The sequence below is a fragment of the Mauremys reevesii genome, linkage group 5 (genome assembly GCF_016161935.1).
Source record: "Mauremys reevesii isolate NIE-2019 linkage group 5, ASM1616193v1, whole genome shotgun sequence".
Taxonomy (NCBI): domain Eukaryota; kingdom Metazoa; phylum Chordata; order Testudines; family Geoemydidae; genus Mauremys; species Mauremys reevesii.
Window position 1 is genome coordinate 112,775,641 of NC_052627.1, and position 26,022 is coordinate 112,801,662.

General features: G+C 44.0%; 1 protein-coding gene across 5 annotated transcripts in view; it reads right to left on the reverse strand.

Annotated features, from left to right (window-relative positions):
- Positions 1 to 12,083: 12,083 nt before the first annotated feature.
- Positions 12,084 to 26,022, reverse strand: part of TMEM128 (transmembrane protein 128) — a 30,355-nt gene continuing 16,416 nt past the window's right edge. For 4 of the 5 annotated variants that reach the window (XM_039541145.1, XM_039541144.1, XM_039541143.1 and 1 more), the window contains 3 exons: positions 18,596 to 18,757; positions 17,167 to 17,276; positions 12,084 to 15,330 (listed from right to left, as the gene is read on the reverse strand). In XM_039541145.1, the coding sequence (XP_039397079.1) occupies positions 17,177 to 17,276; positions 18,596 to 18,757 (262 nt within the window). In that variant the 3' untranslated portion in view covers positions 12,084 to 15,330; positions 17,167 to 17,176. The remainder of the gene's footprint in view (positions 15,331 to 17,166; positions 17,277 to 18,595; positions 18,758 to 26,022) is intronic. The other variant, XM_039541142.1, reaches the window with a different exon arrangement.

Sequence of the window (26,022 nt, forward strand, 5' to 3'; positions counted from 1 at the left end):
TGCTCCTAGCGACATAACTCACCCACTACACTAAAGTAATAACTCCACCTCCCTGAGAGGTTGAAGTAGTTAGGTCAATGCAGTGTCAGTGTAGATATTGTGTTGCTTACATCAACTGTTGCTGGCTTTCAGAAGCCATCCCATAATGCCCCACAATGACAATTCAATCTGTGCAAGTGCTTTTGGTGAGGAAGTACACTACCAATACAAGAAGCAACGTGAAGACATGCTCAAGTGTTGTAATGTGACGTCTGTATGCCAATGTAAATTAAGTTGACTTAATTTTGTAATATCCTTGGATTGTAGACTGTTTGGGACAGGGACAGTCTTTTTGTTGTCTGTACAATGGGGATCCTAGTTCATATCTAGGGTTCCTAGGTGCTACAGTAATACAAAAATAATGTTATGGGTTCCTTCTGCCTGGATGTTATAGTCATTTGTGTTTCTCTTCATTATATAACAATTGTGCTGCAGCTGGGTTCACTTTTACTAGGACCTTTTATTTTGCAAAACAGTACCAAAATATTCTTTGGAGCAGGTTCCTGAAGGAGATGCACATCAAAGTCAAAGTGGGAAAACTGTGGGTGTGTACCATGCCATTTTTTTCAATCAACAATAGCTGCCATTGAGTGTGCAAATGACTGTGGCGGTCCGAGTACAACACTGGAATTGTCAGTATGGTAAGGATTGTACATAGCCTGCCATCCTTGTACTGCCTCATGTGTGTTGGCCTTCTTTAATATACTAAACCCCCGGATTGCTGCCACGCAGAGCTCAGGTGGCCATGCTGTTTTGCAACTTGGTGGCTTAAGTCACAGATCCACAAGCTCTGGTCTATGTCCTAGCCTGTAACCAGTCCCTTGGGAGAGACCCCTTTAATGTTCTCTGGCCCAAGGACCCACAGGAGCAGTTCCATGGCTTCCAAGACTCTGAAACTGGGACTTCAGGCATGAGTAATCTCAGTCTCTCTCCATGGCTCCCTGAAATGAATCCAGCCATGTCAGACTCATGCAGGAGAGACATGTACTTCAGGGTACAATACTCCCAGTATTTGAAGTGACACCAGGCAGCTTTTTCAAAACAAGTTAACAATTTATTAGTGGCCTAGAGATTCTGAAAGTCCTTAGGTCAGCAGAGAGAGGCAAAGGTTAAGATAGAGTTCAGTCTGGCTATCATCAGGGTGCCCTTGAGCCATGCTACTGTCAAAGCCATCTTGGATCCCTCTCTGTCTCTGACCCTTTGTCCTTAGTCTGAGGTGAGAGCTGCTGAGTGTCTTCCAACGGCCAACGCTTAACCCACCATTGACCCATGCTGAGTTTGCATCTTCCACTGGCTGGAGATTCCCATGGATAAGTGTCAATTGTTCAGTCCTTGGGGGCTCCCATTATCTTGGTGGATCCTCCACATTGATATAGGTCAGTTTCAGCCAGTCCTTTAACAACCCATTAATTCCACCTCAGATAGTTATGTGACACAATCCCTCATGTCTCCTGCTCTGCCCCAAGTCAGTTTAATTCTTTTGCACCCACTTGGTATCATTGCAAAGTACAGAGGGAAACTGAGGCACACAGACAGATTACAGAAATTTCCCACATCATCAGAGGTTACCAGGTGGATCATTGCATCATTACTTGATGAAGGATCAATATTTGAGGAATTCAAAATCAATATTTACATGTGAAATGAATACAAATCAAAGATTTAATATAAATATATGGAAATACACCTATCTCATAGAACTGGAAGGGACCTTGAAAGGTCATTGAGTCCAGTCCCCTGCCTTCACTAGCAGGACCAATTTTTGCCCCAGATCCCTAAATGACCCCCACAAGGACTGAACTCACAATCCTAGGTTTAGTAGGCCAATGATCAAACCACTGAGCTATTCCTCTCCCTCACCCTGCTACCTCCCTTATTAAATACACCTGTGTTTGAAAAATACAAGCAGTCATTACTCAAGAAATACAATTAGAAATGTTTCTTCTTGGTGCTGACAATGAGGTGGTTAGAAAAGACTGAGAAGTTGGCACTATGCCTTGTATTGCTCCAGCAAACGAAGAACATTTCTGGGATTAATATATCTAAAATACTTGTTGTCGTCCATGTTAATTCATTGATGAATGCTTAAAAAATAACAATTATCCTTGGGCCCTTGTTTTGCAATAGCCTCTCTTGAAATCATTCTTTACCTTTTCACTTAAACTACAGCTTTCTGTGATCAGCTTCTTCCCTTCCTTTTGACATATCCAATACAGACTTAGATGGGGGAGTAGTTCTGTTACTAGCTGGGATAGCAAGAATGAGCAAAAAATAGCAATGCCTTCTTTAGAATCTAGTCCTCAAAGAGTTTAAACATCCATTGCTTATTTTCTTCCCTTTCCCCTGTGTTTTATAGGTTTCCTTTGTGTTTGGATAACTTTATGATCATTGTTACCATTTACAGCTGTGCAAGGTAAAGATAATATTATAAATTAATATCTCAAAATTTAGAGCATCAGCCAATTGCTTGCAGGACTGGGGAAGGAATGTATTCCAGTGTAAAACATTGCACAAGTTGTTTAGGTGAATTGTGGGTTGGGTAGGGCATGTCTCTTTCTTCTGTCACATCACATATTGGCCACAGCTGGAGGCAAAATACCAACTAGATTGGTCTGTGGTCTGATTTGGTGTGGCGATTCTTACCTCTTGTTTTTTCTGCATGTGGTTTGTGTATAGCATCTTTTAAACTATTTAAAATACATTTACAATACTTTTCTTTTATTTAACATTAATCTCAAATGTCCAGGGTAGGCCATTTGATTTTTTTACTTTAATTTTTTTTGAGTGGCCATAATGTCTCGCGTTGTCTCAACAAATTAAGATGACAGATCTAGATGCAGTTAAAGCTGGAAAGAAGTGGAAAAATAAAAGCACCTGCCTCGTTTTCATGACCACCAGCACTACTATCCAGTGATCTAAACACCCTGGGGATATGCACGTGCAACATGATTGCTCCTTAAAAGAGACAGCAGACACTATGAGTGTCCTCAAGTGGCTAATTAAAATACTGACTGCTGACTATTAAAATTCTTCATATTTTTATCTCCTCTCAGCATCAAATATGTTACACTATTTCTAACTTCAAAATATCCATGGATTATATATACCTTTAATTTTAGCTTTGAAAAGAATCTGGATACCACTGTGATGGGTCTAGTATAACAACCGAACCAGAATATTAAAAAAAAAAAAAAAAAAAAGAGAAGGAATGTGTGAAGAACAGCTGTGGTCAATAGCATTAACGCACAGTATAAATGGATAGGAAGTCAACAAAGTGTAATAGAGGGTAGACATGAAGAGTAAGAGAAAACACCTTTTAGACATGGTGTTAAATATAATGACGTGGCTGATCACGAGAGGATTTTGAAAGACTAGCACAACAGAAAGGGATATATTCATAATAACGGACATTCAACCCACAGTTTAACGGTCAATAGCACCTGGCATTGGCCACTGTCAGAAGACAGGATACTGGGCTAGATGGATCTTTGGTCTGACCCAATATGTCCATTCTTACGTTATGTAGATTAGAACTTTGTAAAGTTTCTTCTTTTCTAGTGCCATAACTGTATGAAAAGCTATTTTTGTTAAATAATAGGGATTATTCTGAAATACACATAGGCTTCTAATATTAGTGTTACTGGTAAGGAAAATGGAAACATGATTTAAGTGCAGGTAACGGAGTGAATTTTGTGCAATCACCTATTCAGGCAAATATGATGCAAAGGTTTATCGAGGAAATGATAGTTTAGGTCTCTCCGTCATTCTTCTCACATAACAAAATATCTACTCTAAGGGCTCGGCTACTTGAGCATTTAGTTTGTGACAAGCCAAGGTGTAAATCTACCCTGTAGTAGCCTGCCACACACTAAGTGTCCATGTGGATCCTACTGACATACTCTGACAATTCGTTTCAAAGTGGAGTAGATCAAAGAACACTGAAGAACTGTTAGTGCATGTCAGCAGGGTCCACAAGGACATTTAGTGTGTAGCAATCTAGTGCAGGGTAGATTCACACCTCAGCTTGCTGAGAACTAAATGTTGGTGTAGACAAGCTCTTAACTGATTTATGAATAACAGCAAAGGAGGACTTCCCACACCACACATCCCTCTCTGATTTTAAGTTATTAAGCCTTACTTTCTGGTCTGCTATAGACTATTGCTAGACAGCCTCTTGTAAAGTGTTAAGAATCTGATAATTAAACAACAGTTTTCTAGCTGTGTGATTTCAGGAAAACAATTATTTTATCTGTAATACAAATGCAGTATTACCAACCCCAAATGTTCAAAAATCATGAGTAGGGCTCACCAAAAATCATGAGATTGGCTTTAATTCATGAGATTATGTAAAAATAATAGATTTGATTTTTGTATTTACCTTCTGCTTTTTGAGCCTTTTATGGTGCACTGGGTCACATTGTGAAGCTTTCTCCTCAGCCACAAGGGCTAGAAACTTACTTCCCCCCCCCCCCCCCCCAAGAATGAAGGCTGAAATCATCACATATCTACTTGATTCCAGGAGCTGGGGCTCTAAGGAAAACAATAATTATCATGAGAATCATGACAAAATCATGAGAGTTGGCAACACTGCAAATGTACAAAATTGAAGAGTTGAGCCATAGGAGATTGTGCAACCTACAAAAACAGTGTAATCAACAAATGGTAAAGTTAGACAAGAGACAGTTACAACTTACTTGATTTTTCATTCTCAGTGCAAAGCTATATCTGTCAGTTTATGAACTTCAGGAAGGGTTAAGTCATCACTAATTTTATTTAATTTAACCTGACTTTTAAACAACTATGGAGATGATTTTATACAAGTCATTTCTGCAGGATAAATACTTTAGACAAATAACTATACCTGGTTGAAGAGTTATTTGCTATATATTTGTAACAGGGAATATTGGCCCTTTAAGACTAGAGGGGACCAGAAGTCCCCCTTCTAGGAATGCTGGAATAAACAAAGGCCCCGGAAATGGTCTTGTAGAAGTAAAAGAGGAAGAAGTCCTGCAGAATTAGTAGTTCTGGTTTTGACAATCCAACATCTTAAGGGCCTGGGACCAGGAGCCCTGTAGCTTAGACTGGGGGCAGGGCTCCCCTCCCCCTCAACCAATTAATGGGAAGCTCTCTGAAGGAGAGCACTATATAGGCTGCCTACCCCACTTAGAAAGAACAGGAGGGTGGCTGACAGGGAAAAGCAAGCCAGATCTTGTAGGCTAAGCAACCACTAGGAAGGATGAGAGCTGTAGCTCTGTGTGGGGAGAATAAGAGCTGTGTGTGTGGCAGAAAAGCCAGAGATGAGTATGAACTTTTGTATTGCTGTGATGGCCTTTATTTTTTGGGCACACTGAATGCTATTTTGAGCAGTGTTTAGCTATTAAGCTAGCCCCAAGTGGTGGTTGGTGATAGGCCTGAGAGACTATAGGGAGTTCCTAAAGGGCCCTGAGGAGAGCACACAGGGTGGATACTAAAGAGGCATCTCTGGCCATTAGGGGGTTCCCCTTAAATAGCAAGACTGTTACAATATTGTTATCTTAGCTACCATTTAAGTATTTCTAGGGCACTGACATACCTAAATACCATAGACTCTGTCCACTAGTCTTCCATATAATATTTTCTATATTATTTTAACACTGTAGACTGCTCATTTAATCAGGGATTTTAATCATGATTTAAATTAGCAGTCAGAAATCTTGTTTTAAAATAGTGGTTTTCAACCTGTGGTCTGCGGGCCCCTAGGGATCCCCAGACCATGTCTAAGGGAATGGTTCTCAACCTTTCCAGACTACTATACCCCTTTCATGAGTCTGATGTGTCTTGTGTACCCCAAGTTTTGCCTCACTTAATAACTACTTGCTTACAAAATCAGACATAAAAATACAAAAGGGTCACAGCACACTGTTGCTTACTTTCTCATTTTCACCACATAATTATAAAATAAATCTATTGGAATATAAATACTGTACTTACATTTCAGTGCGATACTTGAGCCTGTTTTTCACTTGTGAGCTGTCTGAAGTCTGAGCCCCACTGCTCAGGGCCGAAGCATGTAACTTAGCTTTGCAGGGTCTGCTGTGGCATGGGACCCCTGACAATTTCCCTGCCTGTCAACCCCTAACACCAGATCTGCACTTGCGATGCCCCTAAACCCATCCCGCAACCCCCAGGTTGAGAAACACTGATCTAGATGTTGAGTACCCCCAGAAGACTTCTGCATACCATGGTTGAGGGTCACTGGTCTAAGGGGTCCGTGAAAGATTGTTGTTACCACAGAACAGTGGTTTTCAACCTGTAGTCTGCGGAGCCCTGGCGGTCTGCAGACTACGTATGTCTAAGATTTCTAAAGGGATCCGCACCTCCATCTGAAATTTTTTAGGGGTCTGCAAATGAAAAATGATTGAAAACCACCGTTTTAAACAGTTGGTTTTAATCTTGCATTTGTACTTCAGTTATTTTCTAAAAAAGGTTCATTCTCATTTAATGGTATAACCATTAAAACCTGCTGATTTGCAACCCAATATTGACTTTATGCCGAATTTGGTAGTTTAGCTACCCAGTAGGAAACACTATATGCACTTATTTTAGGCTATCTAGTTTCTTAACATACATTTATTCCAATTTATTTTTCATTATGTCAGAAAATGGTGAATGACATTTCTTGTTTACTAGGTAACCTTTTACTTGGGATTTGTGGCAAGCTGTCTTTGGATGGAAATTAGAATTCAATACATATATAAACATTTTAAATTACTTTTTTAGTTAAATAAAAGTACCTTAAATGTACAGATATACAAGCAAGTTTATCAATATTTTCTCACTTAAAACTGATTTAATAAACAATAGAAATATTTACTGTAATTAGTAATTGCTGGATTGTTTCATCATCCAGATTTTCAAAGATATTTACGTACCTAAAAATGCAGGTCCAGATCCACACAAAGATTAGGCATTACTGTGATCCAAGCACCTCCCCAGCTGCCACCTAACTCTACAGACTCCTAAATTCACTCAGTGCCTAAAATTTTGTGGTAAAAGTTCCTTCGGTGCCTTAGTTTCTGCCTCTGGGCATACATATAATGCCTTACACTAGACATCCAGGCACCTAGATCATGCCTAAGTCCTAACTCAAGCCCCAGAGCTGATGGAGATAGGTAGGGGAACACCTTTCTCACCTGCAGGGCCCCTTTCAAAATCCAGAAGAGATAGTAGTGGTGCCTTCCTTATAATTTAGCCCAGCAGTTAGAGCACTCAACTAGGATGTAGGAGACCCCTGTTCAATTCCTGCCTCTCAGAGCATCCTAATCATTGGGCTAAGGGATATTCCCATATGAGTCTTTCTCAATGTCTACTGTTGAAGCCATTCCACTTTGGATACTCTAGTGAGTCATTGGGCCAAAAAGAGAGTGACTGATCCCAAAGCCTGCTGGTTATAACACTCACTTGGAACATGCATGATCTAGTCCAGGGGTGCGCAAACTACGACCCATAGGCCGCATACAGCCTGCAAGCTCCTGCTGGGGAGTGGGGTATGGGGCTTGCCTCGCTCTGGTGCTCCAGCCGGGAAGCAGGGTTGGAGGCTGCACCCCATGGCTCCTGGAAGCCGCGGCATGGCCCTCCTCCGATGCTCCACTGGGGTGCAGCCTCGGGGGCCGCACCATGCGGCTCCCGGAAGCGTGGCATGGCCTGGCTCAGGTGCTCCAGCTGGGGAGCAGGATTGGGGTCCACTCCACGCAGCTCCCAGAAGCCACGGCATGGCCCCGTTCTGGCTCCTACATGCTCCCATGGCCCCCTCCGGTGCTCCAATGGGAGCTGCAGGGATGCTGCCTGCAGATGGGGCAGTGTGCAAAGCCACCTGGCTGCGCCTCTGCGTAGGAGCCATAGAAGGAACATGCCACTGCTTTCAGGAGCCCCTTGAGGTAAGTACCCCTGGAAGCCTGCACCCCTGAGCCTCCTCCCACACCCCAACTCCCTGCCCCAGCCCTGATCCCCCTCCTGCTCTCCAAACTCTTCGATCCCAGCCCAGAGCACCCTCCTGCACCCCAAACCTCTCATCTCCAGTACCACCCCAGAGCCTACACCCCCAGCCACAGCCTGCACCCAACCCCAGAGCCCCCTCCCACACCCTGAACTCATTTTTAGACCCACCCAGAGCCCACATCCCCAACCAGAGCCCTCACCTCTTCCCACACCCCAACCCCAATTTTGTGAGCATTCATGGCCCACCATATAAATTCTATTCTTAGATGTGGCCCTCGGGCCAAAAAGTTTGCCCTCCCCTGATCTAGTCCCTCTACTCCAATGACCTGTTCATTATTTACACACACAACAGCTTCAACAGGCGAGACCCACATCAGAACACCCTCTAGCCCAGTGCTTCAAGCACATTTGTGAGAAGTATGGATTTGAACAGGAAGCTCTTTCTCCAGACCAGGCAGAGGGGGGGAAAATTGAACCCAAGTCTTCCACATCCCAGTTGAGTTTTCTAAAACTGGGCTAAAAGTTAAGGAAGACCCCCACTATTTGCAAACACCCCCGCCCCCCCTCAGCCTAGACATCTAGTTCTATTATGTTCACAGCAGTAGATCCCAAGCAGAGGGAGGTGCCTACCTCCAGCCTGGGTGTGAAGCAGAGGACACATCCTGGTCTCCATCTCCCCATGGCTGGCTTAGACAGTTCCCCACCTAGCATGCTGGATTTTATAGATCCCGGTCCCAGGTACCTATCTAGCCCCATGCATCATAGAGGGAAGGCACCTAAGTTCCTGGGAAGACATAGGCTGCAGTGCCTAAGCAAATTAAGAGCCTAATTTCCAATGGTTTCAATGGGAGACAGACACCTAACCTGCTTAGGCACTTTTGAAAGTCACATTAGGCACCTCTCTACATCTTTAGGTGCCTAAATGCCTTTGAAAATCTGTCCCCCTGTCCTTCAAGTTTTCAGAATTAGCAGACCACCTCTTCTCCCAGCTGGTTTTTATTCATATACTGGAAGTGGAAAACACGCTTTCCTGCTTCTTCACCTCCCAATTGGTTTTCAGTTTGAATTAACTAGTCTAAATGAAGAAAATACTCTGCCCCTACTAGCTAAACTGAAACCAAATTAAGTAAGACAAAAGCCTTTCTGTACAGCAGAAACTGAAAATACTTGAGAAAAATGTAAATGTAAATACTAGCATTCCCTCCATCGTAAAGGATGAAAACATATCTACTTAACTGTAGTAATTACATTGTGACCTTTATAAAGCTTGTGTTGACATCAAAAGTTAAGACGTTTTAGCCCTGATTGTTTCTCAGTGGGTCTCAAACTTTTGTACCGGTGACCCCTTTCACATTGCAAGCCTCTGAGTGTGACCCCCCTAATATATTAAACGCACTTTTTAATATATCTAACACCATTATAAACGCTGGAGGCAAGCGGAGTTTGGGGTGGAGGTTGACAGCTCATAACTCCTCATGTAATGACCTCACAATCCTCTGAGGGGTCCTGATCCCCAGTTTAAGAACCCCTGCTTTAACTTATTAAAGTTTGAGGACTTACTGATGAAGTTATTGTTAAAATAATTTTAATAGATATAGTAAATGGAGGCCTCAACCCAGGTTGTCAATTTCAGGTTTAAAATTATTAAGAAAAATTTATTTAAATATTTAATAAATACACCCTGCATGTTAGGCAGAAAACACCACCTTTTTCTCCACACCCTTCAATGTTATACCAACTGACTCTGTCCAGCTGTTGTCTATTTTAGAGTCAGGGGTTTGTCTACACTACAAATACTTTGTGGGCATAGCACTCTTCACAACTCAAATTGAGTACATTCCACAATTCAAGAATGGTGATAAATTCTGAGTATCAGAGGGGTAGCCGTGTTAGTCTGGATCTGTAAAAGCAACAAAGAATCCTGTGGCACCTTATAGACTAACAGACGTTTTGCAGCATGAGCTTTCGTGGGTGAATACCCACTTCTTGCATCTATTATACAGGTCAGACTGGATTCCCTTCTGGCCTTGGAATCTATTAGCTTGTCATCAAAGTCTAACATTTACAACACACAACTCTGAAAAAAAAAAATGCCTGTGCTGGCAGTGCTGGTGCAAATTTTGCTTAAAAAATGTTATTTTAGTCAAAATTAATAAAGAGACATTCAGCCAGTGACTTAACAATATTTCCTATCACTGCGATGTGTAGACTACCAGTACCTATCAAAACCCCTAACCAAATGCAAGATGGGTGAGCAGCTAGGACAAGTATTTCACAGGCTTCTACATGTCCATGTGCAGAAGAGCTCTTTTGCAGTTGGGCAAGGCCCTGGCCTCAATGAATTTGTCCCAAGTGGTTATACAGAGTATTTATAATAGCTCAGTGTCTGTCAACATAAGCTAGCGATCAAGTTTTGGTAAATCAGGTATTCTAACCGTTTAGCATTCCAGACCCAGTTCAAGGAGACAGTCGAGCATATGCCTTGCTGTAACCTACTGCTCATCATGATTTGGGTGTAAAACAGTCATGAAGGGAGTGCCTCAAACTTGAGGTATAAGTTCTGTTTTGACAGTCCAGCCCAGGAGACTGCTGGTTAGTGAACACTTCATAAAATTTAACTCCAATCAAGTTTGGGTCATTTCCAAAAACAGTGGATCAGTACATTTGCTGTCCTCTGCCATCAGAGATGGCTTGGAGTGCCCTACTACTAAGTCTAAGTGCAGTATTCAAAAGTTATAAGCCCATTAATTTAGGACTATATGGGCCCAAAGAGTTAAATGTGTTACCCTAACCCTGAAACTGTCCAACACTAAACAAAATTCAGGGTTTGGTATGCCTTAGCCTGCTTAGAATCATGGCACTATTAAAAATCTATTACCCTTTAATGAAAGTATAGCAAAGATAGTCAAAGCATTTAAAATGTAGAGTATTAATAAGGGGTTCATTTTAACAACCTCCCCCCTTCCATTTAGCAGGAGAGAGCTTTTAGAAAGATCCCTCTCACCCCCTTTTTTTTTTTTTTTTGACAGTCTCCCTCCTGGTATTACAGATGGGCATAACTGTCCTTTTTGGGGAAAAAGAGGTTAGTTGAGATGAGCTGGAGCTGCTACTGCTGCTAAACTCCAATCCTGTTTCCCAAAAGACAAAACAAGACACACTCACATGGGAAAAGAGAGGAATGAGCAAAGACAGAAAATGTAGAGGTTCGGTCTCTGACTTTCACGTGCAACCTCACTGCTGGAAAAATGCAGGCACAAAACAGGGTCTCATTAGCCACTTTGAGACCTGGCAAACTTATACCAGCAGTAGGCCATTTAGGTGCTGCCTTTCTGATCACAGACTTACAGCAGTGATGCAAAATATGCAGCCTTGACCAGCTAAGGCAGACTTTTTAGACAGAAGAAAAGAGGAGAGGGTACAAAAGAGAAGAAATAAAGCAACACATGCATGCATATATGAGAGACAGACATCACCCCTTCTCCCCAAGTGGTGGTAGGAATTAGCTGGAGCAGGTAGGTGTGGAGATGTCTTGTGTCCCTCTCTCTGGCCCAGGCTGGTCAGAACATCTCTCAGGATTAGGATAAAGATCTGGTGTCCCAGGAAATGGTGGTAGCGGCAGCAATGATGGGGAAGCTCACTCCTTCCTTTTCTCTTGTTTTTCAGTCAGAGCCAGCCAGCATTTCCCTCAAAGTTGCTTTTTGAGGCCCTCAAAAGGAAGTGATGTGTGAAATACTAACCAGATATGCCTAATTTTGAACACACCAATTTCAGTCCATTGATTTCTGTTCCCACACTTGTTTGTCGGGCATGATCTTAACACAGTCCTTGAGTTATATCAGTAGGCCTCTTTGTTTGGACTAATTTCATCTTCTCTCCCAACATTTGTTATAGGTTATTATAACACTTTATGAACTTTCACTTATTTTACAGTTGAGCTCATAATTAGGGTAAACTCATAGGGCCCAATTATTACAACATACCTGCTTCACAAATAGACATGTTAATGGTGTTGGAGAACACAGTAATCAGATTGCTTAAGCAATTAGGTATTGAAAATGAATCACTCATCTGTATATAAACTTTTTATTAAAAGCTTCCAGTCAGAACAGCTTTGTAAAATTAAGTGTGCTGCATAGTGTTATATTAATGCAAACATACAATTTAAGACTGAAAGTAACCAATTTATGTGCTTGATGTATACAATGACAGAACTACTATACCTGAGCAATAATATATTTGAGGCATCATGATAAATAAAATACATCTCAAATTTACATATATACACATGCAGAAACGGTAGGAATTTTTTAAAACAAGAAAAGTTGAAAACCCTGAGCCTGTGGAAAGTCTCCCTTTATTATTTGAGAATATTTCTTGCTCTCATTAGATGTGAAAGGTTAAAATTAAGGAAGACTTACTCAAGCGATCAACTTATTCTTCCAGCTAGTTCAAATAATACAAGTATAATTTTAATTTGATGGGTGACTTATGTTGCATGCTTTGAGTCAGGGCCGGTGCAAGGATATTTTGCGCCCAAGGCAAAACTTCCACCTTGTGCCTCCTGCCACTCTCCACCCCTGGAGCATCAATTATTATAAACGTTCAAAAATGAATACTGCATAATGTGGCATTGTTCATTAGAATTAATACACTTTTGGCTTGAAAATTTATTAATTTCATTATTTAGACTACATATCTATCTGCCATGAGGCTGCATCAACTGAAAATGAAAAAAAATTAAATTTTATTCCTATCAGTTCTTTTTCTTGTTCATTATTAAAAGTAAAGGATAGAGAATACATGTCACTTACTGACTGAGTCATTATTTGACTTTCATCAACTGTTTGACAAACACTGATTAAGAGATCAAGATGACTTTTCCTTAAAATTAAGCAATATTGATTGTAATCGGAAATACACCCTTTTTAGTCACGTATACTTCCTTCCTTCTTCCATATCAAATATCTACTACATTTTATTCTACCTTTAGAATATTCAATTATTGTTATTAATAAAATTAGAATGGCAGATACTCTGTCATATAACAACTGACAATATCAATATGACAAATTTCAACCTACACACGCATATTTGCACATGATAAACATACACCTCTACCCTGATATAATGCTGTCCTCGGGAGCCAAAAAAATTTACCTCGTTATAGGTGAAACCGTGTTATATCAAACTTGCTTTGCTCCACCAGAGTACGCAGCCCCGCCCCTCCCGGAGTGCTACTTTACCACGTTATATCCGAATTCGTGTTATATCAGGTCGCGTTGTATAGGGGTAGAGGTGTACACTCAAATACTTAACATACACACACAATTGACACAAAGTATTAGCAAAATGATGCGGCAGCAATTGCCAGAGTCTTAGATCTGAAACAACTCAACAAAAATAGTTAGCCTCAGTCAACACCCTCCGAAAACTAGTAAACTTAGCTTTATAAACAGTATGAACAGTTTACATTCCCACTGTTGCATGACTAGTTGCCTTTAAATTTATATTAGTTGCCTTTATATTTACAGTAGATTTCCTTCTCACTGAGAAAGGAAAGGGAAATCTGGTTAATAGGCACTCTTCCACGTAATACACAAAAATAATTTAACAGCAGATAGCAAGGAGGAATGGTGAATACAGTGCAATTTAATTCCCCAAATCATGTATCAGAGAAGCAAACAAACATCAAGAGAATAAGTTGCACTTGTACTTTTCATAACGTATTTTCTCTAGGAAAGATCTTAAATGTACATGTCTGAATTGGCAAAGAAACACAAATATGTACTAATACGTTATGGATCAATAATTTTTCTAGACATAGGGCATATTTTCTGTTGCAGCATGGCTGCACACTGCTGGCAGAATCTGGCCATAGAGCCACGGGAGGGACACACCAGCAAAGGGGGAACCTCTAGTAACACCCATTCATTTGAGATGCTCTAATTTATGCCAGGGATACTAAAGTGACTAACAATGGTACCAGGATCAAGGGTGTGCAAAGGTGAGGTTCACACCATCTTTGAAGGCCTCTTTCTATACCTGCATGTGGCTTCTTTGCTATTGCAGATGATCTGGCCCCAAAATTTTAATGGAGGTACAGTAACAGGCAATAGAACAGAATATTTCTAAAAGATCAAATATGGCATACCAGAAGTTTATAAACATAGTCAATCTAGACTGAGCCTGATTCACAGATTCCAAATACCAATAACTTAGCAGAAGATACACAAACAAAAATTGAACTGATAGACAGCCAGAACTCCTCTCTTTGGGTATAAGCCTGGGTTAGAATAGCCATCTATTGTAGGATTAGTTTTAGAATTCAAATGTAATGAATAAGGTTTAATCGTGTTAAGGGGCACAACATTTAAATCAAATCTTAAGTAGTTCCAAATCAACTGATTATTATTTTTAAACAAAATGCATTTAAGAATACATCCCTCGCTTGTTACCTACCTTTGTAATACTATACATAAACTTTGTCAAGAAATAGTTAGCAGAGTCATAGGTTTTGGGTCACTAAAATAGGTTCTACATTACTGCATTTATACTTTTTTGATAAAAGTCAAACAACTGACAAGCTACTGTCTGAGATATTACACAACTTTTGCGTTTAAGCAGAGATTCTTAGAATTATCATTTTTAAAAGGTATGACAGAGCACTGGAATTTAATTTAAAAGGAAATTGTTGCCTTATAATTTGAAACAGCGAGCTTTTTACATACAAAGCTTATGGAAACAAAACTTACAAAACTATTGGAGGGGCATCAGTTTCCAGTCAATTTCAAATTAGACTCTGCACACACACTTATAGTGCACTATGATTTGATGAGTCTGCATCATTAAATTCAGTACACAATTCAGAGGCTGTGTTCCGAATTCACTTGTGCTGTTCAAGTTGAAAGTTCTCGTCAATGTCAACTATTCAGAAGAGATGTGTTATACAACTAACTTCCCATTCCAGACATCTGCTACTAACAACAGACCCTTCTATGACTCTTTAGCGACATCTTAATTTGATCAGTTCTTTAACTCAGTCTAGTAGCTTCTGAGCATTGCAGCACATGCACCCCCTTTCCCCCTACAAATTCCAACAATAACATGGCTAGTGACAGATGGAACTGGCATGAATGTTGAATTGATTTGCTTTTGTAAATGTGAATCAGACTCTTCATGTGATATTAAAGTTTTGAAATACAATATTGCCATGTTTTTCAGCGGAGTTCACAAGGAACCCATAGTATTTAAACTTCGCACACAGTGTAGTGAACCAAGTTAGTTACCTCCTTGCAAAGGCAGATTTCTTGATACCTAGAAACTCAAAGAAATGTAAGGATTAATTATACTATTTTAGTTCTTTTGTGCAAACAAAAGCAAAACCAGCATTACATATTGTCAGAACTATTAGTTATCTCAGATGTGGTAGCTTCAGAGTTAGAGACCGAGACTGAAAGAGTACATTACATTCTTCATCGCTGTGTTCACATAAAGGCATGCTGGCCTTCTTAGAGTGGGTTTACAGGGATAAGGGGGCAGAGGCCAGGCTAACAAACTAGGCTGCCCTGTAACAACAGTCAGCCAGCCAGTGAACCAGCTTCTCTAGGAGGGGAGCTATCATTGGATAATCCAGATGTCTGTTGCACAGGGCAGTTAATAAAGAGCCAGGCTAAACGGAAGAGGGCCTCTTTCTTGGCTCCACCAGCTGGTATAAACTGTTTGCTGAACTGACATGGATATATGTGGTTTGTGTTGTGCAGCTTGGAATTTTTGTTTGTTTGCTTTACTTTACTTTCAGAGGATCACAATTTTGGGTTGTATAGCCTGTCAGATCCCCTTTTCAGGAGGGTAGTTACTGGGGTGGTTGTCTCAAATCTGCAAGGGGAAATTCTTTTCCCTTAGAAAAAGGTGGCTCACTTGCAGGAAGCAGGAGCCACCTCATGAGGCTTAGTGGTTTCTCAAGCCATTCTGGATTGCAGACAAAGAAAGGCTATTGTTTAAGTGGGCAGAATAAGACCTAGGAATGGAATGCTCTGGATTTGAGCATCAAAAAAGGGGAGAAATGGTAACAAATGGGTGTCAATAGTTTTCTCCTTTTTCCTTTGCTACTAGGACAGATTGCCCCCAAAAGTAATCCTGTTCTGATTTAATAAAGTTTCAGCCACTTGGCCAAAAGTTCCTGATGTCTAAATTCATTGGTCTCTACTGCTTACAATCCAGACTGATAATGTTTTAGGTAAGGGTGAAAAAACTCCCCTCAGTTACCAGAGCATGTGGAATATGGGAAATAAGATACACAAAGTATGTGGGAGAAATGGAGGAGGAAACCTAAAAGTTTCCCGTCCTTGAACATGAGGTGCGCAGGATGGGAAAAGGTTTAAGTGAAGAGTTTATGTTGCTTGAGAGAAAAGAAAAAATACTGCAATGTTCTTCTCAAATCACTAGTGCTCTAAGACCGCATTTACAGGGATCACTGGGAATTTTAGTAAACTTTGGGCCAAGTTTTTCCCTTGAGGTAACATTTTAGTTAGGGACTTGGTTTTTTGCATATTTGCCAATATACGTATTGATTTTAAGACTATGTTAATGGCATATTGGGAACTTGGTTCTTCAGAGGTTAGCAACAGTCCCACCTCACTCCAATGCTCTATAGAGAGCATGCTTTGCAATCCCTGCTTTTAGTCCCCATCTCTACCTGTAGCTGCCACTCCTCCTTTCAGCCAGCTAAAATGCCAGCAGTGTTCACTCACTCTCAGTCAATCAGCGATCCATCTCCCTGACAAGCCACTTAATCCTGTTCCACAGTCCATTTCTTTCCTATGCTATGGCCAAGGCACAGGACACACACTGATATACCACCTACCCAACATCTCTACCCCACTAGCACCAACACAGCTCTGACAAATTCCAACCCTGGCTCATTCCTGAAAGTTGAAAAACAATTCAGGAATGAAGGGGGAGAAGGGATTAGTTTACAGCATGTTAAAACTGGATATTTTGCATAAGGACTAATTTACAGACAAGATATTGACTAAACTTGTTAGAGTTCTGTTTCTTGCATTTGTGTTAGAGTGCAATTGATTTATGAAATGAAAGTATAATTCAAAAGACAAGTTTGTGGATGTACAGAGATATTTTAAAAAGTGTTACCTTAGGTGACTCATCCCAGCAGTGACACAAGCATCACAACACCCATAAACTGAGTGAACAGCAACAGAGGGGTGAGAAATGACCATACAGGCCATAAGGCAATGTTGAAACTGGAAATAAAAACAAGAAGTTTAAATTTTGTTTTAGTAGTTTTAATGTCATGTACTATATCCTGCACATATTTGGCATATTGTACCAGAAGTAAGATTAAGGACTCTACACCCAATCTTGAAAGATAAATTTTGCAAAATGTATGTCATAAGGTCACCTATTGGCACTGTCTGAAAACTCATGCAATAGTGAAACTTTCAAAATTGGCTCCATCTTTTTTAAATTGAATTGGAAAGCAAGGAATACACAAACTAGTTGTTTTGCAGATTTCTTTTTCTGCATCCATGCACAATTGTTATAGACTGTGAATAAGAGTTTAGCATTATATAAAGCAAGGTGTCAGGCAGTAGCACTTCAGTAAAAGCCAAGTTATTTTTCAAGCATTTATAAGCTTTCTAAAAAAGCCACAGTTCAGAGTATATATTTAAATTTTTTTTATTTAAAGTAGTGTTTGGCAAGTTTGATAAAAGCTATCTGACTGACCACCCGTTTGGCTATAAAGCAATTTGAGGTAGTTTTCACCTTGAAAAACAGTTGTACATGGAGAGTATTTAGTTTTGTCTTAACTTGTCAGTTATACACTATATTCTCAGCTTTATTTTTAACAATCATCTTTAATTTAACAAAACCAGCGAAGGACTTTTCTATCTTTGTAACACTTGGAAAAAAATAGAAGACCCAGTACACCTAGAAGTGGACTAAATATACAATTTCAACCATTACAGGCCTCAGTTCCAGTCTGCAATCACAGCTTTCCAACAATTAGGAATTCACTTATTTCAATAAAAAGTGAAATGTAACCCAAAAATGATGGAAGTATGATGTCTAAAATTTTTGTTTCGGTAGTGGTTTATTCTCTTCATAGGTTTACCACCTTGATCTGGCATTTTTTACTTTCTCAACAATGTACTCTGCTGTATTTTTGATAAGACATTTTGTTTTAAGGTTTTTAGAGACAAGGCCAGGTCTACCACCTTTACATTAAAAAAAAAAAAAAAAAAGAAACAATTACCATATATAAAGGCCGTTTGATTTACAGGAGACTACTCATGAAACAAGGTACTAGTAAACCAGAATAAGGGTGGCAGAATCTGATCCATGATCTGCAAGAATATTAATGGAAATAAGGACTTTATGCTAAATAGAACTAATTCAGGATGTGAGCAACATTACTGGACTTGACCAAAATCTACAGAAGTGACCATTCTATCAGTGTCCACTAGTGCTTCTAAATTCGAGAGGCTGTTGGCATTATCACTGGTAATCCCTATTCAGGTTTTGTAAAAGTTTTATGTATTTCGGAAGCACTTTAACTTACCAAACTGCTGCTGCAATAAAAGTGGCAGTTGTGACAGGTATCAGTACTGGATACTGGGCATCATAATCCTCAATTCCACAATACCACTCTAGATATATTATGCAGTAAAAAGCAATAGTTAAGCTTGCAACCAACAAACAGCTGCCGAGAACAATGCACCAACTGCAAAGAAATAAACAAATTAAATAGAGCAAAATTTCAGTTTGCATGTTATTATCCATCACTCTAATTCACAGCATCGCCTTACTTCATAGATCTTTATTGTGTTGCTGTAAACACTGATCTTACTAAGAGTACATTACTTTCACAAAATACAACACATCTGTCTAAAACAAAGAAATTACTTAAGCATATCTTATGATACATTATTCTTGCTGTTATCATGTATCACAATAATTCACAAAATTCAGTTACTTTCAGTGAGTCTCAGTAACTAGGGGGAATTAGAGAAGATCTACTCTGCAGTGTATAAATGTACTGGAACAATTCTTTTTGTTAGTCAAGCGTTGTCAACAGATTAAGAGAGTCGTAAATAGTTAGGCTCATGCCAGGTCTACACTAGCACTATATGGACCAAAAGTGCTTTTGCTGGTATAGCTTACACCAACCATCAGAGTGAAATAAACTATACTACCAAAAGCATTTTTATGCCAGTATAACTGGATCTATTCTTGACTTTTGCTGATATATTTCTGAATCAGAAACCAAAACACCACACACAACCCCTTTAAACACCCTCCTTACTGATATTGCTATATTGGCAAAAGTATTTAGTTTAGATTTACCACATTCCCAGGCCAGAGGATAAAAGACGGTTACTTACCTTTGTAACTGTTCTTCGAGATGTGTTGCTCATATCCATTCCAGTTAGGTATGTGCGCGCCGCATGCATGTTCGTTGGAAAATTTTTACCCTAGCAACACTCAGTGGGTCGACTGGGCGCCCCCTGGAGTGGCGCCACTATGACACCGGATATATACCCCAGCCGACCCACCCCGCCCCTCAGTTCCTTCTTGCCGGCTACTCCGACAGTGGGGAAGGAGGGTGGGTTTGGAATGGATATGAGCAACACATCTCGAAGAACAACAGTTACAAAGGTAAGTAACCGTCTTTTCTTCTTCGAGTGCTTGCTCATATCCATTCCAGTTAGGTGATTCCCAAGCCTTACCTAGGCGGTGGGGTCGGAGTGAGATGTGGCGGAGTGCAGAACCGCCGAGCCAAACGCTGCATCATCTCTAGATTGTTGGACCAGAGCATAGTGCGAAGCAAAGGTGTGAACCGATGACCAGGTAGCTGCACGACATATTTCCTGGATTGGTACATGGGCCAGGAAGGCGGCTGAAGAAGCCTGAGCTCTGGTGGAATGGGCAGTGAGATGGCCCGAGGGAACATGAGCCAAATCATAGCACGTGCGTATGCATGCCATTAACCACGAGGAGATCCTCTGAGAGGCGATGGGAAGACCTTTCATCCGGCTGGCTACTGCAACGAATAGTTTGGGGGGTGGGGACTTCCGGAACGGCTTCGTCCGATCAATATAAAAAGCGAGCGCCCTACGGACATCTAGGGAGTGTAGCTGTTGCTCACGTGGGGATGCATGTGGCTTCGGAAAGAAGACCGGGAGGAAGATGTCCTGATTGGTGTGGAAAGCCGATACCACTTTTGGGAGGAAAGCTGGGTGTGGTCGCAACTGCACCTTGCCCCTTGTGAAAAACAGTATACGGCGGGTCCACCATAAGCGCTCGCAGTTCGGAAACCCGCCTGGCCGATGTAATGGCTACTAAGAATACTGTCTTCCAGGACAGGTATAGCAGTGAGCAAGTGGCCAATGGTTCAAAGGGCGGACTCATGAGCCTGTTGAGGACTAGGTTGAGGTCCCAGGTAGGGGTAGGGTGGCGCACCTGAGGGTAGAGGCGCTCGAGGCCCTTACGGAATCTGGCAACTAAGGGGTGTGAAAACACTGTGTGGCCATTCTCCCCTGGGTGGAATGTGGAGATGGCCGCCAAGTGCACCCGCAAAGAAGACAACGCCAGGCCCTGCTGCTTGAGGGACCAGATGTAGTCTAGGATAGCAGGAATAGAGACCTCTGAAGGACAAGCATTCTGTGCTTCAGCCCAGCAAGAGAAGCGCTTCCACTTGGCCAGATATGTGGAGCAGGTGGAAGGCTTTCTGCTGCTCAAAAGGATATGTTGTACCGGAGCAGAGCAGCGTAATTCTGATTCGTCTAGCCATGCAGTAGCCACGCTGTGAGGTGGAGGGCCGGCAGGTCCGGGTGACGGAGATTGCCGTGATCTTGGGTTATGAGGTCCGGGTGGAGTGGCAGAGAAATTGGGCTGGCTACGGAAAGGTTGAGGAGTGTGGTGTACCAGTGCTGCCTGGGCCACGCTGGTGCGATCATGATGAGATGTGCTTTGTCCTGGTGGAAGAGCGAGTCCCTCCCTACTTGTTTATATAATACATGACCATTGTGTTGTCCATAAAGACTGAGACACAACGGCCGTTGAGTTGGTTCTGGAATGTCTGGCACGCCAGGCGCACTGCTCGTAGCTCTCGGACGTTGATGTGAAGCTCTAGCTCCTGTGACGACCAGAGGCCCTGGGTGTGAAGGTGACCGAGGTGAGCCCCCCATCTGAGGGATGACGCATCTGTCGTCAGAGATAGTGAGGGCTGGAGTGGATGGAATGGCAGCCCTGCACACACTTGGGATGGGGTTAGCCACCAGTCCAGGGAGCGTAGGGCACTCGGTGGAATGGTGAGTAATGTGTCCAGTGGGTCCCTGCCCGGACGATACATGGAATTCAGCCACGCTTGAAGGGGACGAAGGCGGAGTCTGGCATATTTGGTCACATACGTGCAGGCCGCCATGTGACCTAGAAGGCTGAGGCAAGTACGAACTGAGGTCATGGGGGAGTTCTGCAGTCCTCGTATGATTTCCCGTGATCGCCTGGAATTGAGGCAGAGGCAGGTAGGCCTTGGCTAGAGTGCAGTCTAGGGTAGCTCCTATAAAATCCAGCCTCTGAGTGGGGACCAGGGTGGACTTTTCCACATTGAGCATCAGGCCTAACCGTGTAAATAGGTCCCTGACGATGCCTACGTGCTGCTGTACTTGCGCCTCGGAGGTCCCCCGGATGAGCCAGTCGTCCAGATACGGGAATACGTGAATCCCCCGTCGGCGGAGGTGTGCGGCGACGACGACGGCCATACATTTCGTGAACACCCTCGGGGCCGTGGAGAGGCCAAAGGGGAGGACCGCAAACTGGAAATGTCGATGACTGACCGTAAAACGGAGAAACCTCCTGTGCGGAGGAAAGATGGCAACGTGAAAATATGCGTCCTTCATATCGAGGGCAGCATACTAGTCTCCAGGATCCAAGGACGGGATAATGGTCCCCAGGGAGACCATGCGGAACTTCAACTTCACCATGAATTTGTTGAGGCCTTGCAGGTCTAGCATAGGTCTGAGGGCTCCTTTGGACTTGGGGATCAAGTAGCGGGAATAAAACCCCTTGTCCCTTTCCTCTTTTGGTACCTCCTCTATCGCTCCGATGGTGAGGAGTGTCTGCACCTCTTGTAAGAGGAATTGCTCGTGAGAGGGGTCCCTGAAGAGGGACCGGGATGGGGGGGGGTGGAAAGGTGGGAGTGAAACGAACTGGAGGTGGTATCCATGTTCCACTGTGCGTAGGACCCAGATATCTGAGGTCAATTGGGACCATGCCGGGGAGGAAGTAGGAAAGGCGGTTGGAAAAAGGAGGAAAAGGATCCTGTGTAGAAACTGGCATGCCGTCCTCAGGCGAACCTTCAAAAGGTAGATTTCGGCCCCGCCGGTGGCTTGGAGGGACCGCAGTTCTGGCCCACCTGGGGTCCTGACTGTCGTCTACGCCCCCCTCGACCACATCGCCTACCGGAGTCTTGCCTGTGCCTGGACACAAAGTACGGGCGGTAAGGTTGGGGGCGGAAAGGCCAGGGGCAGAAAGGCCTGCGTTGGGTCACCGGTGTGTGCATTCCCAAGGTACGCATGATGACCCTATTGTCTTTCAAGCTTTGAAGCCTGGGGTCCGTTTTCTCCAAGAACAGGCCCTTGCAGTCAAAGGGCAAGTCCTGGACCATGTATTGTAGCTCTGGTGGGAGATTGGAGACCTGGAGCCAGGAGATGCGCCTCATGGTGATGCCGGAGGCCAGAGTCCTGGCTGCAGAATCAGTCGCATCCAAGGAGGCCTGCAGGGAGATTCGAGCCACCTTCTTCCCTTCCTCCAGGAAAGCAGCAAATTCCTGGCGTGAGTCCTGCGGGAGCAGCTCTTGAAACTTGCCAACCTCCGTCCAGGTGTTGTGGCTGTAACGGCTCAGCAGTGCCTGCTGGTTTGCTACCCGGAGTTTTAGGGTGCCCGCAGAGTATACCTTGCGACCGAGCAGGTCCATCCGCCTAGCCTCCTTAGACTTTGGGGCTGGCGCTTGCTGGCCGTGACGTTCCCTTTCGTTGACCGATTGGACAACCAGGGACGAGGGGGGAGGGTGGACGTATAGGTATTTGTACCCCCGAGAGGGCACCATGTATTTACGTTCTACTCCCTTCGCCGTAGGGGGGATGGAGGCAGGTGACTGCCATAGAGTATCAGCATTAGCCTGTATCGTTCTGATGAATGGCAGAGCTACTCTGGTGTGAGTGTCTGCAGACAAGATGCTGACTACCGGGTCCTCCACCTCCGGTACTTCCTCTACCTGCAGGTTCATATTTAATGCCACCCTCCTGAGGAGGTCCTGATGGGCCCTTAGATCTATTGGCGGTGGACCCGAGGAGGAGGTCCCTGCCACCGCCTCATCCGGCGAGGAAGAAGAGGAAACGCCGGGAACGAGCGTGTCTTGTCCAGCCTCTGGGTCCTGAGCCAGCTTGTGCTCGAGAGGTGCCGGTGAGGTCGGAAGATGGGTCGGCAGGTCCTCTGTCTCAGTTGGAGGGGGACGGCTTACTGTGGCCTCTGGTGCACGTGGCTCCGATGACACAGTGCGAGTGGGAGGCAGCAGAGCACCTTGGGCCTGGTGGTATGCCCAAGGCATCCAAAAAACCCCATTGCCGAGGGTCCTGGTCTGGGTACCGGGCTTCTTGGAAGACTCCCGCGGGTACCTGCGAATCATGCTCCTCAGCATAGTAACTGTCGGCTCGGGACGACACAGACGCGTGCCTGGAGGGCCACGGACGAGCAGAGAAGCCTTGCGCAGACGTGCCCACCGATCTTGTTCCCCTATGCCCCGGGGATCGGTGCCGGGAAACATCGTGGTAGCTAGAGCAAGATCGGGACCTGTGACCAGGCCGGTGCCGGGAGGTCGACTGAGATCTCGAATCGTGGTGCCTTGAATGGCTCCAAGAGGCACGGTGCCTGTAGCGGTACCGGGATCTGGAACGGTGCCCTGAGTACCGAGCCAGGGAACGAGAGAACGATCGGTGCCGCGAGTCTGACCGGTACCGGGTGACAGAACGGTGCCAGGACTGCGAGTGGCGTTGAGATCGACAGTGAGAGCGGGAGCGTCGTCGAGACCTGGAACGTCCATGAGACCGCGAACGTGAACGGTGCCGGTCTGTTGCGCTGACAGAGGTTGGTCTAAGCAAGGCTGGCTTGCCAATGAATTGAAACGCCCGCACCGGCGGAGCCGGGGGCGGAGGCAATGCCGAGTCTGTCAGGGCAATCAGGTATTTTGCTGCTGCGAACACCTCCGGTGTGGATGATACGGTGAGCTCTACCGCGGCGGGTGCCGGGGAGGTCACCGGTTCCGGACTTGACGGCCTTTGCATGGCCGGAGTCGACAGTATCGTCACAGTCGGCGGTACTGGTGCAGTCAGTGCCGCGCCAGGTTTCGGTGCTGGGCGGTCCGATCTAGGCGCACTCTGTGGTCTTGGTGCGGGAGGTGCCGAGATGGCAGCAGCCTTCGTTTTCTTTGCCTTCAGTGAGAGGGAGCGCCTCTGGGCCGATTTTGGTGCCAGTGGCGTCCGGTGCTGAGAAGTCTTGTGCAGACTGGAGTGGCCCGGTGCCGAGGAGGTACTTCTTGTCTCCGACTGAGCAGCGGACGGTGCCGAGGAAGGAGGGGTGAGAGCCGCCTCCATGAGGAGTTTTCTGAGTCTTATGTCCCGCTCCTTTTTAGTGCGCGGCTTAAAAGCCTTGCAAATGGGGCACTTAGCAGATAAGTGCGATTCCCCAAGGCACTTCAAACAGGAGTCGTGTGGATCTCCTGTTGGCATTGGCCTGTGACAGGCCGAGCACGGCTTGAAGCCCGGGGAGCCGGGCATACACTCCGGCACCGGGTGCGGGGAGGGGGCTAATCCCCGAACCCCGCTAACTAATACTACTCTAACTATATTAATAAAACAGTAAATAGAACTAAAATAATATATATATACACACACACCCTTCTATCTACAGAATAATGACGAGAAAAAACTATGAGGAAGCTAGGGAAGTGGAGGTCAGCTAAGCCGCACTCCACTGTTCCAACGACCGACACGGGCAGTAAGAAGGAACTGAGAGGCGGGTGGGTCGGCTGGGGGTATATATCCGGTGCCATAGTGGCGCCACTCCAGGGGGCGCCCAGCTGACCCACTGAGTGTTGCTAGGGTAAAAATCTTCCGACGACTGTGCACGTGGCGCGTGCACACCTAACTGGAATGGATATGAGCAAGCACTCGAAGAAGAACCACTACATTTGTTTTTTATATGACAGTTTATTGTGTAGTTCTTATATAAAAGTGAAGTTCTGAGCTTTTCACTGAACATCATCAAACACTGGGTGCTGGCTGGCAAGTCTTGCCCACATGCTCAGGGTTTAACTGATCGCCATATTTGGGGTCGGGAAGGAATTTTCCTCCAGGGCAGATTGGCAGAGACCCTGGAGGTTTTTCGCCTTCCTCTGCAGCATGGGGCACGAGTCACTTGCTGGAGGATTCTCTGCAGCTTGAGGTCTTCAAACCACAATTTGAGGACTTCAATAACTCAGACGTAGGTTAGGAGTTTGTTATAGAAGTGGATGGGTGAGATTGTATGGCCTGCATTGTGCAGGAGGTCAGACTAGATGATCATAATGGTCCATTCTGACCTTAAAGTCTATGAGAAGCCTTCCTGAATTAACTAAAGTTTAACTCCACTTAGTTCTGCTGTACTGTAACCTTTGGTAAAAAGTTATCTTTTTAAAATACATAGTATTATCTTGTTTTCAATTGCTAAAACACAGGATTTTCTCAGATCATTCTCATGCTGAAAAGATTAGGCTTGTTAATTCAGCCCTCAGCAGGCGCGCGGGCGACGGCTTCTCCGGGCGCCCCGCCGCTGGGGCAGCGCGGGCCGCCCCGCCTCGGTACGCCCCAACCTGCTCCAGAGACTTAGTTACAGGTGAGGAACCTCCAGGTGGCGCCTTTGGGAGTCTCGCCCAGAAGAAGCAGGCAGAGC